This window comes from Amaranthus tricolor, chromosome 7, assembly GCF_026212465.1.
Source record: "Amaranthus tricolor cultivar Red isolate AtriRed21 chromosome 7, ASM2621246v1, whole genome shotgun sequence".
NCBI lineage: Eukaryota > Viridiplantae > Streptophyta > Magnoliopsida > Caryophyllales > Amaranthaceae > Amaranthus > Amaranthus tricolor.
Window position 1 is genome coordinate 30,092,500 of NC_080053.1, and position 22,570 is coordinate 30,115,069.

Genomic DNA, 22,570 nt, shown 5'->3' on the forward strand with positions numbered 1-22,570 from the left:
TTTTTTCTGTTGTTGACGTGAAAATTTTTGTTAATTGACTTGATATTTAATGAAATAATTAACTCATTAAAAAATATAATATTTTTTGATTGACTATAAACAAACCATTAATTTTTTTTATCTCAAATCTTAAATAAAATCAAAGCTTAATTCATTAGGAGTCCCAACCATAAAAAGACAAAAATAAATTAATTTAATTTTCTATTTTAATACACACAATAGTGAGTCTTAAGCGCAAAATTTATATTATATTTTATATTCAATTAATATATTTAATTATTCTTTTAAAAATATTTTTTAATTATACATGATAATAATCTACAAATTAGATTAAAATATAATTATTGATAGAAAATCTAAAATATTTCGATGATGGGATCATAGAAAAAGAATAATTTTTTTTATAATAAACAAAGTATTCTATTGCATTTTAAAATTGTAATAATTAAAATATAATTTAATAAAAACTATTGATGGATATTTCTTGACTTACTTGAGTGATTTCGTTGATATAATATAGCTTAACAATAATCAATTTGATAAAATTTTATTGATTGATAGTAATTTTTGTCTATTTTTCTGCATATATGTTTTAATATAATAATAAATTGTTTCTTCGCTTTGTCAATTAGATAATTATAAAAAATACAAAGATTTAATGATTAAATTTATGTTGTAAATGAATTAATTTTATAAATTAATATTAATATATTCATATAAGTAAATATTTATTACATCCGTGTTTTACACGGAAATCTATCTAATTAAAAACTAAAAATTAAGTTGATTCAGCCCACATACAAAGATTAATGTTTGATTTTCCATATTTGGATCTACTTTAACTTATTCTACCATAATAAACATAAAAATTTTCATATATATCTCACCTTAATTAAGGAGTGTTTTTGAACTTCTTGCACTACTTTTATTCTTAGATTTCTCATGGTGCACTTATTATGTCTTATTGGTTCTACTTTTAGAATCTGTCTGTATTGGCAGTATTAGAGAGTACGTACTAAAAATTTCATAGTATTTTATGTGCCTGAATTGGATTTATATTTTTCTTGGGCTAAATTATTACTCTTTAAAAGGGGACAAATATTTGCCTCAGGAGCCCCAAAGGTAAACAATTCTTTCTATAAAATTATGAATACTATTCATTTAATCAAATGCATGTGTGTCTCTTTTCCTTTCAATAACTCAATTTATTATAATTTTCTCTCTCCTCCACCACTATTAGAGGATGTAACTTTGAAAATTAGAGGTGGCCATGTAAATATATACCAAACCACCTGTTGTAACTTATAAGTTTTCTGGGATATTTTCATCTCTGAATTGAATATCAACGAACTATCTAGTTGGTTTTGGAAGTAACGATTATTTGGTCTTTATGACCCTTAGCAACACACGTACACCCTCGATAAAGCTCCATAGTGTCATAGTAGATATAAAATGGGTCGTTCACCCTACAAATTATGTTATTCACACTCTTAATAATAAAAATATGATTATGTCATTTCAACACTTTGTTTTAAACCAATTATATTATACATTTTTACATAATTTAGACGAGTTGTAAATAACTTTTTGATGTTTTTAAATATTTATAAAATTTTTTTAATCATTTTTTTTTTATGTTGAGTTGATAATCCGATAAGTATGATACATAGAAAGTAGAAGCTAAGAATGGGCTACAAAATTATTTATATTTTCTTAGGAATATTTGGTGTTTCCTTGTTTAAAAGTGCATTTCTAACCAATGACATGTTTCTAATATATTTGTATATATGTCAACAATAACCAAATGGACATGTTAAATTGTTGACATTAACAGATGTTTGATCACTTCTATATTTAATGTTACCTTGTTTTTGCTTGTTTTTTCTATATCAAACATCAAATTAAATTAGTATTCTCGACATACTTGACTTTTTTTTTATAAATTTAAAAATTAGGATATAAATTTCTTAGTTTTGTTGTGATGGCTATGTCCATCTCCCTTCAATGTTTAGGAAAAAAACACAAGGAGGATATGGGAAAGGGGGAGGCATGGTAGCAAAAACTTTGGACATTTTTTTAGGCACAATGATTTAAATTTAATAAATTTCAAATAATACACTAACAAGATCTAAAAAAAGAAAGGAAAATCCTTTACAACGCGGAACTTGTTGCTAGTCTTCAAGATGTTACTCATATAATTATTATAATTAGGTTTTATAAATTGAATATGAATATAATTGTCGTCAAATTTTGATATTTATTGAATTTTTTTTTGAATAAAAGTGTAAAGCAAATAATGAAAAGGAAATGATGAAAAAAATGAAATTGACAATTGAGAATACAATATTATATAAATCAAATTGAACTGATATGAAAGTGATTGAATTGATATGCAAATGAATAAATTGTAAACTATGAAAGCAAAAAATATTAATTAAAATCAACTGAATTGAAACAACTAAATTGATTAGTATACTTAAAAAACAAATCCAATATGTTCTGAATTGGTCTAAATTTATATCCTTTACCATTAGCACTTTCAAATACAATCATACTAAAAAGTTTTCTGATATGATTATTAATATTCATCATCATACTAATTCTGTTTATCACGATCACATAAGTTATGATTAAGGTTTGAGGAGTAATAGAAGCCAACATGCTAATCTTTATTATATAAGGTTGTGACTAAATCAGACCATCAACTTGATAACGACATGCAAATAAAAATAGAGACGATAACAAAAAATTAAGAGAAGTGTAAAGGCTAAAAACAAACTACATAAATATACTACTCCGTCCCACTTATTTTGGATCAAAGAGAAATAGAGTGTTATTTAAACAAAAAGTGAATATTGGTAATAAATAAAGAGAGAGAATGCATTGTGTGGATGAAATTAAAAGAGAAATAAATTATAAAAGAAAGTAGTGGGTCATTGTCCAGAGATAAAAATGATGCAAAATGAGTTGAACGGATCAAAATGACAATTAATACAAAATGAGTGGGACGAAAAGAATAGATAACAGTCACACATTCACGAATAAGAATAAAGATGACAAAGAAAACTATAGATAGTCTAGGAAACGAATTAGAGCCTCTCCAAACATACTCATTTGTCCTCTTTGAATTACATCAAAAGGGAGTGGGAAAATTTTATAAAAGTGGCAATAAATAAAGAGAGAAAATAAATTATGTGGATGAAATTAAAAGAAAATGACAGTCATTGTCAAAAAAAAAAATAAAACGGAACAAAATGAAAAATAATGTAAATTTAATAGGACGGAGAAAGTAATTAACTAGATTGATTATACTAACTATGCCAAAATCATCAACCTAGTTTGCGTACAACTATTGTCTATCTATTGAACCAATAATAACCCGTAAATCCAGAATTATTGTTAGACGTTAGGAAGACATTGATTTAAGTTCCAACTACCCATATAAACATGATAATAAAAAATAATCTATCAACACTTTCATTAACGTTTATTAACAATTCTTTCACATCCAACTAGCCCATTTACACTTGTATTATTAATAATTAAAAGTATTTAAAATGAATTCAATATAATATTTATCAATCGATTAGACTTTAATATAAATTTAAAAATAAATTTATGATGATAAATAAATTAACATGAATACAAAAATTAATTTTAATCCAATTTAAAAGTGACCCAATAACCTAAATAAAAATCTCTAAATTTAAAAGTAAATTTGAATACTTACATCATTTCCACATAGATATGACCCATTATTGTTTATAAATCTTTACTGTACTTTATTGATTTGGTGTTTATCGATAAATCCAAATTAGTGGAAATTAATTATAATAATTACATTGAGTCTTGTCTTCTTTCTTGCGTACAATGTTGTCATTGTTGGTTAAGTAGTGACTCTTTCTACTTGTTGACTAATTGTTTTAAGAGTCCTATTTCCCAAATGCATTGTCATGCCCTTATTATAGTTTTTAATTAACTACTACATTTTTAAATTTTATAACGAGAAGCCAAAACTATAACTAACTAATTAAATTCATATATATATATATATATATATATATATATATATATATATATATATATATATATATATATATATATGGTCAAGTTCCAGTGAGAATCAAGTTTATATGAGAACCGTGAGAACCAATCTCTCCGATGAAAATATGTTATTTTTACGCAGAAAAGTTGTTACTTTTAGACAAAAAAAATGTTACTTTTATTTTTAAAAAAATTTGATATTTTTTAGCAAAAAACTATTACTTTCAGAAAATAAACATAAATACAAAGTAACACATTTTTTTCGAAAAGTTATACCTTTTATGTTAAAACTAACACCTTATTGAGAGTGTTTTTTTCATAATTTTTCTCTAAAAGTAACTAGAGGTGTTCATTTGGGTGATTAGGTCAGTTTCGGGCAGGTGTCATTCGATTCGGTTGTATTTCGAATCGGTTATATTTCGGATGCGTGTTGCGACGGGTCATACTCGGGTCGGGTCGGTTAGTCACGGTTCGGTTGAAGGTCAGCTATTCGAACTATCGGGTTAGCATCAGGTCGGTGTTGGTTAAAGTTCGTGTCGAGTTTCAATCGGTCTTGGGTTGTCATCGGTTAATAATTGGTTCGGTTTTACCAGGTACAGATAGGGTTCGGGTATTTTCAAGTAGAATTCAGCTACAAATTGCGAATTACTAATTACTATTGATCGAGTCAGTATCAGATTAAGTTGTTAGTCATTTTTTAATTGATATTAAGGTTCCTTTACTTAAAGCAAAATAGTGAAATGCAAATCAATTAGTAACTATTATTACATTGTTATTTTTACTTGTTTGACCGGAAATTAAAATTATAAAGTTCTATCAATTTTCATCTAATTCGATTAAAAGTAGTTAAATAAACATTGACCATTGATTATTAACTCTAAATATATGAAACCATGTATTTATAAAATTTATTTTATTAAAATACTTATGACTTTATTAGAATAACTAATAAGATGATTGAATATTAGTCAATTATACTTCTATGTAAAAATTGGTTCAGGTTTACAGCAGTTCGATCTAAACTTCGTTCGGGTTAAGTTGATTTTAGCCGGATTGAGTTCGATTTTGAGCATGATTCGGGTCGGTCATTATTAGGTTCGGGTAATCTCGTATAACGGTTACATGTCGGTTAGAAAAATTGGTTATAACTCGGGTTCAGTTTTCCTATTTTCGGTTGTCAATCAGTTCGGGTATAGCTTCGAGTCGGGTAATGTCAGTTTGATAAACCTAAAAAAGGAACACATTTTCGGGTCGGTTCACTTTCGATTTTGGATCGAATTTTCGGGTCGGGTCACTTTTGAACAGCTCTAAAAGTAACACATATTTGTCTAAAAATATCATCTTTCTTTTCAAAAAAAAGTAATATTTTTTTTTCTAAAAGTAACACATTTTAAGTAAAAAAGTAACAGTTTTTTGCTAGGCAAATTGGTTCTCACGGTTCTCATATAAGGATAATTCTCACTTAAACTTCTTCATATATATATATATATATATATATATGTATATCACTCGTGTTGCCGTAAAAAGTCGTCCATAGAAGGGTATATGTAACCTGTTGTAGTTACATTTCTAATTTAAAGAATCCCGTATGACAGTTACGATTAGTATATGACATATTTTAAAGCCTAAATTTACCTGCGTAAATATTTGATTGAGTTAGTCGGTTGTAATAAAATTTAAATTAGACTCGTACTAATTGAATCCAGGAATAACAGAGGAACGGGAGTTAGAAGAGGAAGAAGAAAGTGGTGATCGATAATAAAAGAATTGAGGCTTGGATCTATAACGGTAAGAGAAGAAGAGAAAATAGAGAGAGGAGGAAGCAAAGTACTTGTCCATTTAATTTGCACTTAAATTATATTTTAGATTGTATTACTTATATTGCACCATGTTTTATTTTGATTATGATGTTTGTTTACGAACTTTTTCAAATCTCATATATATGTATTTTATTATCTCATTCACTTATTTGTTCATTTTACAAATTCTATTCGATTTTACAGTGTCCACAAAATTTTAACTCCAACTATGTATACTAAAGTTGAAATATAAAATTCAGTATAAATTATCTCTTATTTAAACTCAATATCTTTCACTTACAAAAAATATTCAACGAAACTCAAAATGCACGAAACAGATAAATTTCATTCTTCATTTACATCCGCTAAAACATAAACATGTAACTTACAAAAATTGTTCTTATACCAATTATGATTTCGATTTCCCACCTCCAAAATCTCATCTCAAACAAACAATCTTTTATAGCTCAAAAATGGTGAATTGGGGACATAAAACACACAGGTCACAAACCTTCATCTATAAACATTTGTAATTTTCCCATTTATCATATTATACTTAATGATATATCCCTCTCAAATACACTATTATTTGTGGTCTTGTGGCTCTAACCTAACCTCATTTAAAAATCCCAAAACCAAAAAATAATAATAATGAGAGTGACTAAACAATGCATGGTATTGGCAAGTCATTTTAGATGTTAGCTCAAACACTAAGACAAGACATAACACTAACACGTGTGGTTTTGATTGACTTTGACGACCGTTACCATCTTCATTCAATTTTATCTACTCACCCGCACGTGAGGAACATTTGCTTTGTTCCCTGTCTGCCTTTTTTATTAGGCCTTATTTGGCCCAATTTGGGCCCATATCCACTTATCAACAGTCAACTTTTATGGTTTTCAACTGGTCTACTCTAGTGTCTTTTTGTGCGCAGTATCTCTTTCCTTTATTTCTTTTGCTTTTTTTATAGCTTATTGGACAATTTAGCTTATTTTATATATAAGGAGAGGATTGAATGGTTAAATTAGCCAACATTAGTATTTGGTAAATTAATTAGTTGATACAGTTTATTATTAGGCTATTTTTAAACAAGTTGCTCATAGCAGCGAGTTCATAATAAGCTGGTCAAACCAGATAATAAAATCTGCTGGTCAAATCAGCTACTGTAATCAACTATCAGCCATTTGTCCAAACACCCCCTATATTCTTTTTGAGAAGGTTGGAAGAGGAGAGCACCAAGAATCGAATTTTTAAAACCATGTCTGAGAAAAATAGTAAGTTTCAACTAAAATAAGAATTTCTTTCGTACTCATTTAAAAGTCATAAAAAATTTTTTAGCTTATAAATACTCTTTTGTGTTAGATATGTCAAACTCAACCTTATAAATTTTCAAAATTTTAGCTCCACTCAATTTTAGCTCTTGAAGTATCGTTTTCGACGCCCTTAACCTTGCATAATATGATCTTTTTATCACAAATTATGGTCAAAGGAGTGAACATGTATTAAATTTTGAACAACCAAAATAAGAATTTTGAGTTGTCGATTATGAAAACTTTTCAACTCTTGCTCATCTTCTTTGTCAAACTCATTCAACCGAGCTAAAATCTCTTAGTGAACTCTGTCACCAATAAAACCATAAGAATCATGCTTAAAACAATCAAAATCACTAAAAATCAACATAAATAGTCAAAATGAGTAAAGTAACATAAATCTTTTAAACTAATCACAAAATCACTGATAACGACTATCTTAAAGGAGTATAAAAAAATATGAAATAAGTGTAAATAATCACACTTTGTGATCAACGACATAAGAATGGACGTGAACAATTAATATTAGCTAATGTTGGAGTTACAATCATGTTAAATATCACATCCATCTTGTGTTACAGTATTCTTTTCGGTGCTAATTAATTAATGATCCATCCTACGTCAATTTATGGCTACTGAGAAATTTTAATTATATTTTATGGCTGAAGAGAAACTATATTATTACTCGATATAAATACCTAAATTATATAAAAAGAAATTGAAGCGTAGAATATATATCTTTCCAACTGTTGCAAAATCTGGGTGATGAAAAGGTGCACCAAATGACCAACAACTAAGGTTACAACTAGGAAAAAATTATTCTAAAATAAATAAATAAAAAAACAAACATAATAGTCCTAGGAAAAAAAATAAATAAATAAATAAAATTGATGACGACAAAATTGCATGGACAGTTCCTAATAGCACTTACATAAGAACACCATATCAAGATCAGGGGGATGATTGATGATGATCTTTTACTTTTTTTTTTTTAAATTATTTTTAGAATATAGACCTACTAGACTTCATTTTTTTTAATTCCCTTCAACTTTTATTAACTCATATTAAAAAAAAAGCCAAAGTAATGAAATCATAGAGAATAAGGTTCATATAAATTTTTTATTAGTATGTTGAGAAAGAAGGGTGGTTAAATAATGTGTAATCATTAATTAAACAAATGTATATGTAACTGTATGATGAATAACCAAACATAAACAAAGATTTAAGGCGCTTTATCATATTTAAGCTACATACACCCTCCTAGCTAGAGTTGTATTTTAATAAGTGTTTAAAAGACAAAATTATAATCTTTATAGGAATTACAACAAATAAATAATTTGATAGGAAAGAGGCTTTCTATGGATGGGGAGAATAAATAAGCACTAGTGGAAAAAAACCTTATTTGCTGCGGTTTTTTAGCAATAATATGCTGCGATTTTGGCCCGCAGCAATAGTAATAGCAGCAAATTGCCTATTTTAAATGCTGCGATTTAAAACCGCAGCAGAAAAAAGCTTATTTGCTGCGGGCATCTTAAAAAACCACAACAAATAGTGTATGACTATTTGCTGCGGTTTTTAAGAAGCCCGCAACATTTTTTTTTTTTTTCTTTTTTCGTTTAATACTATTAAATAATCCAATAATGTACAATGTAATAAACAATGATTAATCCAATGATAATCACCAATTAACACCAATAATCACCAATAATCTTTTTGTAAACTCTCGATCGTATATATAATATAATGAAAACGATGATGTATTAGAGTTCGAACAATGTGTTTCAAACTCCAATATTGCCAAGATCGAGTGTATGAAGTTTAGTGACAAATAAATTACGCTATCAATGATATCGATGTTTGTAGGAGAAAGTAAAGCAATAAAACGACACAAAGATTTAACGAGGTTCACCCAACTTAGGCTACGTCCTCCGGTGTGTAGTATCTCTTATATTATCAAAGGAGTTCAAAGAACTCTCAAATATGGAGAATTATAATAGAGAAGAGATATAGGCTAGTGTTTGGCTTGGGGTGTATTTTGTGGATGATTACAATGTGAATGAGAGCTCTCTATTTATAGGAGAGATCACATTAAGTAATATTAAGTATATTAAAGCTATGAATAAATGATAATGAAACATTCCCAAGTATTTGAAGAGTCAAAACCAGCATCCTAGGAGTATCAGAGACTTCGCTCGACCAAAGCAGAGGCTCGCTCGGTCGAGCAGCCTGGTCAAGCGGACTACAGGAAGTTTTTGGTTGCATTCTGTCTGCTTGCTCGACCCATTCTGAAGCTCGCTCGGTCGAGCGAGCTGGTCGAGCGGCACTTTAGAGGGCTTCTGACAGTATTGCTCGACTTGCATAGTAGAGCATCTTAAACCTTTGAACTTCTTCATTTAGGTCCCAAAACTCCCATGATTAACTCATACTTCATTACCTCATTAATCCATACTTTAATCATCATCATAAACCACAATCATCTAGACTTATCTTAATACACCCATTCATGACATACTAATGGGATTCCATCCCAAGAGTCACCACATGAATGCACCCATCATATGTGCACTCAAGTCACACCATTCATATCATATAATAATATGTACATATACAAATTAAAGTCCTAAATCTAAACTAATTACATTATTTACCAAGAACAAAATGAGTGTATATCAAGCCTAATCCAAGACAGCAGCAGGGTTAGTTGTGTAGCTGTTAATCAAATGAGTGTATATCAGTACAGCAGAAACTTATGCAATATGAACAAGCACATTGATCAGCCAAGTGTGTACGTTCAGCAGCAGCTTGGGGGCATTAAAAGATCAGTACAACAGGCAGGCTTAGAATAGCATCATTCAGATTGTGATGATGGACATCATACAAGAAATCATGGATGCCACACAAAAACAAGCACTGAAGGCCCAAATACAACTCAAGAAACAGGTCAGAATACAACAGTAAACAAATCTTAGAACAGCAGAACAACCACTGATAGCCTAACTTGCAGCATGACCCAAGCCTTGACCATGAAGAACTAGACCGAGCCAATCATGGGGACGTCATCTCTATACACGGACCTAGCCATAAAGGTCCAAGAGCCATGCTAATAGTGCACAAAACTCTCTGAAATCCGTGCACGAGGTACCCCAGTCAGCAGAAAGTGTACTGAGGAGCAGTTTAGCATTCTGACTTAGTTTTATGCTTCTGTTTTGTGTTTTTAAAACTAATAATACACCACTACATACAACTACATACATAAATAATCGTGGGTTTTTGAAGCTATTCTTTAATCAAATACACATAAATCAAAATAATAAGAAACTAATAATATACAATTACATACATAAGTAATTATTCACATTCAAATATATAACTACATATATACATAAGTAAATTATTCATATTCAATCTACCCTAAAAATCCTAATTAATTAAAATTATTCACATTCAAATATTGAAGCACATACATAAGTAAATTATTCACATTCAAATATAAAATACATACCTTGGTAATGAGATATGATAATTTTGTTTCTACAATAAGATTATGTAACCTACAATGAAAAACAAAATCAAAATTAGTATAAAAAAAGACTAAATCCTTATTAAAACAATAGAGTTGTGGGGTTTGGAAGATGATGAACGAAATGAAGAGAAAACACAGTAGAGTCGTATGACTTGAAGAACTTGAAGAGATTTTTTGTGTGTTTTTGAAGAAATTTTCTGAAATTGAAGAGCTTGAAGAAGAAGACAGTCGTCGTCGTGGTTTTTGAAGAAAGTTATTTGAGGGTTTTAAGCAATTGAACGTCAAAACGCGGGTTTTAAATTTTTTGAACTGACTATTTGCTGCGGGCTAGAAAAAACCGCAGCATATAAGCACTTATATAGTTATATGCTGCGGTTTTATTAAGCCCACAACATATAAGCACTTATATGCTGCGGGCATCAGTTGGCCCGCAACATTTGTACTATATATATATATATATATATATATATATATATATATATATATATATTTGCTATTTAATGCTGCGTCTAAGGAAAACCGCAGCAAATGACACACAACAAATAAGGTTTTTTCCACTAGTGAAGCAAAATAGAAGGCCTTTCATATGTGACTTTGTTATGCTTGCATTAACACTAGGTTGTTGATATATATATGGGGAAGAATATAGGGTAAAGCATTAATCTGCCATAAGCAACATAATGCTACCAGCCTAACATGCTCGTTCGAGCAATTGGTAGGCTTGTTCGAGCAGTCAATGGTACAACTCATGTCCTTAATGTTACATCACCCAATAATTATGTGCACTATGATTATTCTCTCATAACTAATCCTATGTGTACATTTTTCTTCTCTACCATACTACCATACTTAACTAATTTTCTTAATTAAAATCTAATACTGAGCTTAATATTCTTGTTTAAATAAGACCTAATACTTGATGAACTTAAGTTGATCATCTTACCAACCTAACAAAAGGAATTATTGAAATTTGAAACGCATCTATGCTTAATTATAATCAACCTAAGATTACTACATTTTTCTTATAAGCTCTCATATATATATGCGTAACATAACAATCTCATTGAGATGAACGAGTAACTCAAAACAAATTGTTGGGATCGGACTTCGAGATATCTAATAAGATTATAAATTTTTGATTGTTAGAACTTAAGTCACCTTATTAACCTAACAAAAGGAATTAATGAAATTTAAAACATTATCTAAACTTAATTATAATTAACCTTTTTCATTAAAGTTGTCACATATATATACTTAATATAACAATCTCCATAAGATGAACAAGTGACTCAAAGTTAATCATCGAGATTTCAAGATATCTTATAAGATTATAAATTTGTGGTTCAAAGGTTCAAATGCTTAGAAAGTGGGTATTAGTGTGTAGTAGAACATAAAATCAAAGAAAATTTGTTGGTTAGTGCTTAGTAGAGACAACAATGGAGAGTATTGGGAGACATTTTGTTGAATCTCAACTGTCTTGCACTTATTAACGAACATCTTTATCCATTGTCCTGTCTTTTCACTCTCGGCCTCTTCAGTCTTTTTCACTTCTTTCCCGGCCCGGACCTCCGGTTACCCTACTCTTTATTGCCTGTTTTTTTATTAGTTGGTTAATATTGTACGTCTCCTCTTTGTCAACAATAATTTGTTTAATTATTCATTATTTTAAATTAGAAGTGTATACTTTCCTCCCCAATTTCGACCTTTATGAAATACTAAATTGATGACTATAACTATAACTAATCTGAGTAACTATTTCTATTTAGTTTGACCACAAAATAGAACTAAGATCCTTGTTACTTGATTTGCACTTTTTAATAGAAGTGTAAATATTATTAATTTATATTAATGAAACAAGTGAGATAGGGGAATTAGCGGATGTGATAAATTAAACAATTGATTTTTATGTGAGATTAAAACTAAGATAATTGTGGAAACCATTACAAAAAGAGGAAGATGCACAGTAAGTGATCAGACAAGTCTAAATAAAAATTTGGTGCAAATTAAAAAAGATAGATGGAGTGTATGATGAGGTGTTTAAAACATATTCGACGATCCGATATTTGCTCGACTTTGTAATCAAACTCAACTTTAAATTTGAATGTAAATAAATGTAAAAAAAACAATGAGGATATAAGACCCGATTTTATATCGATACGAAATTGATTCAATTACCCGAATGAACTGTATATCATCTAATGAATGCAAATGATAAATGATTTTATTTTAGTTAGTTTAATTAAGAAATATATAAAAAAAGTTAATTTTATTTATTTTTTATTTTAGGATATGTTTTACTCCGTCTATTTAACCAATATTATAAACAGGAGGGGTTATTATTCACTACCACTCGCTAAACATTTACGCTTTTTCCTATCATAATCACTCTAAAGTTAATAATATTAATTTCGTCGGTCACTACATTTGTTGAGAGCACATGTGAAAAGAATATAGATTTTATATCAATGTCAAATAATATTAATTTGTATTTATACTTTGTAATAAATGAAATGTTTTTTAACACGTCAAAATTGATGGTGATTATACAAAAAACAAAAAATAAAAATTGCAATCAAATCAATATGAAATAGTCGTAAAAAATATAAATTGAACATGAGTAAGAGTATAAATGTTAGTTAGACGTCTTATTTAACTTTATTTTATTTTATAATAATTTGTATTTTTATCGAGCTAAAAATATTTTTTAAAATTATACATGCAATTATTAAATATTTTTGTTTTAATGCGAAAAAATTATAAATTTATAATTGTATTTTTTATCAAATTAAGTGAACTTGAGTAAGATTGTAAGAGTTGAGAAATGAGGTTTGTCTTAATTGTTGGAGAGTACTAATGTTTTAAAAAAACACATAATCCTCCTATCTCCTCGGCCTATCCGACCACTAATAATAGGAAAAACATTTAGGTTTTATTTTTTTTCTATCCTTTTGTGAGTGGTTTAGAATGATTCAATAATTTGAGCTGAAAATTACTATTACCTACTTTCTATTCCTATCTATAATGCCCTATAGCAATCAAATTATAAAAATCGATTAAACAATTCCTTTTTGATATTTTTCCTTTATAGAAGTCTAACCTATGACAAGCTTAAGGTTCAATAAATCTACTTTTTTCCATCAAAAAAAAAAAAAAAAAAAAAAACAATCCACTTTTACCATTGAAGTCTTCAAACATGTAAAGTCAAGGTTTATTAAAATAATATTTATCTAAAAAAAATATATTAAGGGTGTTTGACAAATGGCTAATAGCTGATTATAGTGGCTGATTTGACTAACTGATTTTATTCATTGGTATGACCGGCTGATTTTGAACCCGCTGCTATAAGCAACTTGTTCAAAAACTTATTCGTATCAATAAGCTGTTTCAACCAGTTAATTCACAAAACAATAGCATTAGCTGGTTTGACCACCCAACCCTCTATTTATATCTAAATAAGCTAAAATTGCTCAAGCTAATTTGCCAAACACCCTCATTATAGGGTTTCAACCAATAGATTACCAATATATAATATTTTGTGCGATTTTCAAATTTAATTGGTTTATTAACAAAAGGCAAGAAATTTAACTAAAACTAAACTCTAAAAGTATGATTAATCTGAATCGCGAATCGTACTTGGAAATTAGGTTAATTACTTGAAACTAGACAATCAAAAGTTTTAGAATAGAATTATTTTCAAGTCAGGTTATTTGAATTGTGTTGACGTAATAAATCAACAACTTAAATTGACTAAAAATATACTATATTTTGACTAAAAATAGAGATATGGAACTAAAAAACGAATCAAAACAGTATTCTCTGATTTTATTCCAATTGAGTCGTTTTTGGATGAAGGATTGAAACTTATTGGCTATAACCCACTAATTTCTTATGAAATTCCAAATTAATTTTGAGTTGGGTTGAATTTGAGGAGATGTAATTACACCTAAAATTTTTAGGGACATTGACCAAAATAGCATGCATGACGAGAAATTCTAGGGACATTGACCACAGTTATTGATCTTGATAAAAGCTGTTTATTCATTTACCAATTGTTATTAAATTGCACCCATTATCGTATATTCTATCTCTTATTTGAATGTCCTCCATTTTCATTTTAACAATAAGACCTCCGGGTTGATTCTCATACATGTGTATGTTAAGGGAAGAAAATAAAGAACCAAAATTAAATTTAAGATCTTATTAAAAAAAAAATAATATTTACTTTTAATTAAGATAAGATTTAATTTTCAATTAAAAGAATAATAGATTAATAGAATTTGGCACACCAAATAACATTAATGTACCCCACTAAAATTAAAGAAAGATCAGTTTGTATATCAGAAAATAAATTTGTAGATTAAATTAAAAATGGTAAGACTATTATTAAAAAAGATATTCTATATGGTAGTCATGTACGAACTTTTGCAAAAGGCCAGTGGTAGTAAATGTTAAAACAAATTCCAAAAAATAACATTATACTTTTGGAATTTAAGTTATAACATTAATGCTAAAAAAATGTTAGATGATACGTTAAGTTGTGAAATTTCGTTTTTACCCTTGTTTTTTTTCATTAAAATAACATAACCTTCTTTTCTTAAATTCAACAAAACTACATTGTACTTTTGAAATTTAAGTTGTCGTAACATTAATGTCCAAAACACGTTAGATTATACGTTAAATTGTGAAATTCCAAAAATACATTACTATTTTGTGAAATTTTTTTAAAAATTTGCTACCAATAGCCTTTTACAATAAATTTGTGCCTACCATATAATTATCCCTATTAAAAAAAATACAAAATCGGAAGGGCGGACTAAATAGTGAACGAACTACTCCTAATATATTGGTAATTTGGTATAAGCCTGTCGATCACATGCTTCTAATGAGTAGTCCCATGAGAACTTTTTAGATGATAATGAGATGATTTTTACTAAAAAGCGGATTCATTAAGTGATCGATGTTTTCTTTAGATTCAATAACAAAATGAGTAAAGTAAAGACCTTAATTCATGATGCAAAAAAGTTGTTCTTCTTTTAGAAACTTGATACTCAAAATTTATTTAAAAAAATTTAAACTAAAGTTAAGATCTCGAACTACATTATATATACAAGAGTTTTATGAATAAAAGTGTGAATATGGTATGTATTACTTTATATTTAATGTAAATATGCATTTGCCAAACGACTGATAATAGATTGATTTGACCAACTGATTTTATCGATTGATTTGATCAGTTGATTTTAATCATTCTTGTGGGAACAGTTTGTTAATAAGCTTATTCATATCTAACAAATGCTAATTTACAAAACTAATATCAAATGATTTGATTACCCTGCCAATCTATTTATATATAAATATGTTAAAATTGTACGATGAAAGACTATTTCTCGGTGAGATAACCTCACAGAGTTTACATTCTCATAATATATACTCCTATTAAATGGACTATTTCACTCAAGTATAAAACACGTCTCTCGGTAAAATGGTCTCATACATTAATTTTGAATTTGGCAAATTATAAATGTATACGAAATTATAAAAGGAGGCTTAGTATGGCCGTTTTAGGAAGTGGCCCATGAGATTCCAGTGGGCAGATTTTCTGGCTGGATTTATGTAGGGGACAACCTACTTTTTCCCATATAATAAAAATACTCTTTTTAATATTCTATTATAATTATTTTAGAAGTATATTATTATTTATTAACATTTTTATTTTAAATTTCCATCTTATAAATGATTGATAATAGTAAGATAATGTATTACCTTTTTATCAACTAAAGAGATAACGTATTAGAATTGAATAAACATGTTGCTTCGTTTCTTTTTGATGTTGTCATTCACATGCATGTTTATTTCTTTGTTTGTCATCTAAAAAGCATGTTTTTCAAAGTTTTAATGATAATAAAGTTTGAATCCTTTGTTGAAATTACACGTTTCTCATCAAAACTTTATGTACAAGGAACCAATTTAACCAAAAGCTTAAGTTGATGGTTAAAGCCCCAGAATATGTTATATACTCTAACAGTTTAAGTAAATATAAACTCATGGTAATTATTATTGAATATTGAATTATAGACTTTATGAAAGCACACTTTCTTTAATTAACAATTTTTATTTGCTTTAAAGTATGTCTTCAACAAACGCCGATAAAAATCATTCTAAGTTGTGTGTCTTAAAAGTAAGTGTGTCGATTCTGATCATTTTAAGCATCTTAGTAGAGTTTGTGCCATGATTATGGTGTTTGGATTTCAGAGACTCATGCTTTTCAATGTCAAAAACACTCATAAAAATCAATTCAAAATAATACCACTCACTTTACCTACAAAAATTTAAAATGCATTTCAATTTAACTTCGTTTGAAATATTTATAAATTGGGCTATTTTAAAAGGTGCCATATAATTATATAAATTTAACCATTTTGTAAATTTTTTCATTAAAGGTAGATATTTCAATTATGTAAAAAGGAAAAGGTATTCACAAAAATTAGCATGTGAAAGACAATAAATTATGCCATGTTTGAAAATAATGATTTTCATTTAAAAATTTAAAATTGACTCAAATTAATTGTTTGGCAAATCAAAAAATTTCAAATTTGAATTTGAATCAAATTCCATCATTGTTTTTAAAATAATTGAGAATTTGAGAATGACTATACAAACCTTGTCATTCTCAAATTCTTTATTTCTAATTTTATTTATGGTATGTTTGGTAATTTGGAATTCATTTTCAAATGTTGAATTAGGTCAAATACTATGTTTGACAAATCTTGAATTAATAAATGTGAAATTAGGTCAATTCCATAGAATTGCAATAACAATGTAAAATGTATGTGTCATTTACAATTCTTGAATTTGAATACCAAAATTTAATTATTCTATGTTACCAAACACTACCTAATTGAAATCCATAATTTAAGATGAAATACTTATTTCCAAACACTACATAATATAATTTCCAAATACAATCATCTCAAGTCACGTATAATACTTTAACCAATTGATATCATATGCCAAAATCCTTGAGTATGAATATTGAAAAATCATAACTATAAAGTTAAAGCTGTTCACAACAACTCTAAGAAATAAAAGACTAAAAAAATTAAAAAAGAATTAAACAAAAGAAAAGGTAAAAAAATTGGAGAGAAGACCTATAAGAAAGAACTTCTAACTCTACAAGAAAAGCTTTCTTCTTGTGTTAAAATTCCTACTACTATATCATTAAACAAATATCATAACTACATAGTTATTTAAATTTAATAGATAAAGATAAGCAATACTTATATATTCAACAAATATAAGATAAGTAATGGTTAAGGACAAATCAATACTAAAATATTTCTGTCTAAGTTAAAATTTATACTTGTATGTAACTGAATACATATCATTATCAAAATAGATATTCACATTCAATAGATAACAATAACTCGATAAATGATGTACACTATCAACAACCATAAGGATAAGTAATGAAAAGAACATGTCAATATTCAAATTTTTTTTCCCAGATAAAAGTCCCACTAGTATATGATAAAATACATATCATTATTAGATTAATATTCACATCCAATAGGTAAACATAAGTGATACGTACACATTAAAAAACCGTAAAGATGAGTAATAGTTAAAAAAAACTCAATACAAGAAAAACTTTCTTCCTTAAAACTAAGAAAGGAATAAAAGAACTCAATACAAGAAAAACTTTCTTCCTTAAAACTAAGAAAGGAATAATTTGGTACAAAACAAGACCTAACATTTGATTCCCAAGTCATTGCTCATGAACAAAAGCTACAATAATCCATACATAAAGAGCAAGCAGGACTAACAAAAAAAAAAAAATTACAAAAAAATAAACTAAAATTAGATTGGATACTCCATCTAAAATGGGTCCACTCCTAGGTCTCCTTTTCCCTTTATTTTTTTTCTCAAATTCTCTTCCATACCTTAAAATAATCAAAAACAACTATCTTTCTTCATTACCGTTACACCATTGCTTATGACCCGGAACCCATTTAGGACACTTCGGACTCAAATAACTCGAAACCACCCTAGAATTCATTAACTCAACAATTGGTGCAAATTTCACACACCTAGGAGTCTTATATTGATTAATAGATGCCCCTAAACTAATGGCATAGTCCATTAGTTTATCAAATGTACCATTTTCAACTATTTTAATCTCTAACGGTCCAATTGATTCTGATACTCGTCCCTGTCTATAAACCGTGTTAAGTGATTCTTCAATGGCTAAACAACAATCCTCAAAAACGGATGGTGGGACCGACATCGAACCATTTAAGCTTAGCTCCCAAAAGAGTACATAATGGCCTGGTACAGTTGTTGTATCTGCGTAACTTGTGTACTCTAGTAATGTTGCATCAAATGGTTGTAAATGTGTTATTGCATTTTTTACTGCATTTTGTAGTTCTACTTCGTCTGTTTTGTCTGAATCTATGCTTAAAACAACGTTTTTGCGACATACAAATGTGAATTGGGGTGCTTTGTTCTTAAATCCTGCTACTCTTAGAATGTCACCAACTCTGTATCTATACAATCCTGCACACATACACAAACATATGAGTTTCTACGAAAGATCAGGATCGTGTACATGAACTAATAGATTAGTGCTGGTAGTCGCACACGTGAATTTTTCTTTTTCAGAGGAGGAGATAAATATGTGAGTTTTTATAGAACCAAATTCTAATCACGAAAGATTGAAGTCAACTATATGAACCAATAAATCAATATTGGTAATGGTACACAAACTTTTTTTTCATAGGAGGAGATAAAAATATATTACATGTGAATGCCAAATCCTAATCACAAAAGATTCAAGTCAACTATATGAACCAATAAATCAGTATTGGTAATGGTACACAAACTTTTTTTTCATAGGAGGAGATAAAAATATACTACATGTGAGTTTTTATTTAACAACAATAATAACAACGTCAAAGTTTTAATTTTAAAAAATTGAGAATCAACTATATTCAGTTGCAATGATCATACATGTATTTTTTTTATAGGAATATATAAAAATTAAATAGGATTAAAAATCCCTTACCAACTTATTGATGGTAAAATAAAATAATTAATGAGCCAACTAGACATTATTGTGTAACATCACCCTATAATGTGATCCAAACAAATCATATCCATTATATAATATTTTTCTACTATTAAAATGAACTATAATATATTAGTATTATTCTACTCTTTTAAATTTATGGATTATTTATCATATAACGCATATTTTAGATGTTATAGTTAATTTAAAGTAATTGAAAAAGTAGTTTTTTCATTATAAAATAATTTTTGTTTAATTAAATTTTTTTGTTAAACTTGTAATAATAAAGAGATTGTTTCTAATTACCTGCATAAGTGGTAATAACGAGCTCGTACTCGTGGCCGAGTTTGACATCGGTGAGTTCAATAAGGTCTTGTTGTTCTTTCTCGGTGAGAGATTTAGGCATGGAAATGGAATTAGTAACACCATTGATATTCCTTTGAACCGGTAAAAATTCAAAATAACCCATTGTAGGAATAAGTGTATAAGCAACTTCACTTGGTTTGCATAATGGATTAAGATTGACACCAAAATAACACTCGGAAGAAGCATACATTGTACAAACAAGTGGTAAACCATTACTATAATAATCTAGTGTAGGAATATATTGTGCCATGGTCCCTGTCACAATAACATCAACATATTTTGTGTTAGGCCAAAGTCTAGTAATAATCCCTTGCCATGACTTTTTACTACATTCTGACTCGATAAAATCTGCTAATTTTGGGTCAGGATTAAGAATTCGACCTACAGCATCGCGGACTGATGGGTCAGTGATTTGTGGGTTTAAGGATCCGACACGGATATCATGAGCTAATAAAGCCCAATGTTTTTCGAGAAACTTAATGGCCCGGATAAAACCCGATGCAAAAACCGCCCCGACCCGAAGAACCTCATTATGTTGGTAAAGGCCACAAAGCATTTGAGAGTACATGGATTGGTAAGAATCAGGGCAAAGGATGGTCTCATTTGGGCTAGTGTAGTTGGTGTAAGAGTCAAATGGGCGGTTCTTGAAATGGGTACTTTTGTAATAGCTGGTTAAAACGGGTCGGGCTAAAAGCCCACCTGGGGTTTTAGCTTCAGATTTAATGAACAAAAAATACATCCCTTTTCCTTTGTCTAAACCAGGTACATACTGACTCATAACTGGCATCAGTAAACTGTATAACATGCATCTCCTGTCTAAATCTTCCTCAATTGTTGGCATCAATTTTCTTTCTCCTCCTGATGTTCCTGAACTGAAAATTTGTAAAAAAAAAAATAAAAAACAATTCTTGCATCAAATTTTAAATCAAACAGAACTGCAAAAAAACTAATAAAAAAATAAATCTGATACAAGTCATGGATGAGGCGCCAGGGTATCTTATATATTTTGCCACATTTCTTTACACAAGAGTCATTTCAAGCTCATGTGTGATTCTAAGCATGTGTAAAGTGTGTGATCTCGCAAGGCCTCAAAAACTAAACATATATTCTCATATGAGACGGTCTCACAGTAAGACTATTTTTATTGGACTAATCCAATATATACGTATTATAAAGTGATTACTTACACTTTTAAAAAGTGACCACTTTAATTTTATAGTGATCATTTCTGACCTTAAAGTAATATAACCATACAATATTTAATAAAAAAATAAATTAATTATATGAGTTCTTCAAAGGACAATCTTATATAAGACTTAGTGAAATGTAAAAGCCTTAAAATATTAGTTGAAATTAGTTTATATTAAAGTTCTTTTGCTTTAGTTTAAATATATAATAGTGTATTTTTCTTATGAATGCAACACTAATCCTCTCATACCTAACATTAATTGTTAGTGAGAAGTGGATGAGATTTAAACTATAACTTCGGATATTATATTAAAGAATAAATTCAACTAAAAATGTAAATCAATAATTACTTAAGATCGACTCCATAATATGTTATCAACTCTAGTCAAGAGTTCAAATTGGGTAATTATATAGAAACAAAATAATAAAAGATAAATTAGTACCTGGTGAGGAACTCAGAAATGGGGTGAGAAGAAAGAATAGGGGATTTATCACCATTAGCAATACGAGTAATATCAGATTCAATATCTTCATATTTAATAACAGGGATTAGTTTTTTGAATGAATCCCTATCAGTAGCACCATTTAGACCATGTCTTTTTAGGTATTCTACGTTACAATTTCTACTTAAGATTTCAAATAGAACCTTCTTTTGAACTTCATCGGCGTTTCTAGTAACTTCTTCAATCAATTCTAGAAGTTTCTTGTTCTTTTCATCCATTCCGGACGACTTTTCATGATCATTTTTTTCTTTTGGTGCTTCAGGCATTGTTCTTCAATTGTGGGGTTGATTAATTTTATTGTTTTTTTTAATTATTATGGTTTTTAAATTAAATAATTGGATGAGAATGATGAGAGAGAAAGAAAGAAGAGAGAGAAAGTGAGATTTGATGATTTAGAGAAGATGTTTGTTGTTGATTATGGGAGTGTGGATATAAAAGAAATGAAAGGGGAGTTGGGTTTTTATAGAAGAATAGAAAGGCTAATGGGGGGTGCCTTTGGCCTCAACTCAAGGTTTAAAATTAACTATTTTTTATCTCGACTTTTTAGGTTCATAGGTAAAACATTAGATATACAACTCATCATATTTAAATTGAAAAATATTCATACAAATAACGAGTGATTTTGGAGTCTCGTTTTTATTATGGATATTTAGTTGTATTTTTAGTCAATTTCAAACCAATCAGGTCATTACTAAAAATAAAAAAGTTAAGAAAAAATTCACATTAATAAACCAATATTTTATATATTTACTGTGAATAGTTCTACCTTT

At 28.5% G+C, this 22,570-nt stretch overlaps 1 protein-coding gene across 1 annotated transcript; it reads right to left on the reverse strand.

Annotated features, from left to right (window-relative positions):
• Window positions 1-18,147: 18,147 nt before the first annotated feature.
• Window positions 18,148-22,233, reverse strand: LOC130818101 (indole-3-acetic acid-amido synthetase GH3.5). Its single transcript, XM_057684140.1, has 3 exons — window positions 21,741-22,233; window positions 20,050-20,981; window positions 18,148-19,232 (listed from the first exon to the last, which is right to left on the reverse strand). The coding sequence occupies exons 1-3, from the start codon at window positions 22,064-22,066 to the stop codon at window positions 18,640-18,642; spliced, it is 1,851 nt and encodes a 616-aa protein (XP_057540123.1). The 5' UTR covers window positions 22,067-22,233; the 3' UTR covers window positions 18,148-18,639.
• Between the last annotated feature and the right edge of the window lie 337 nt (window positions 22,234-22,570).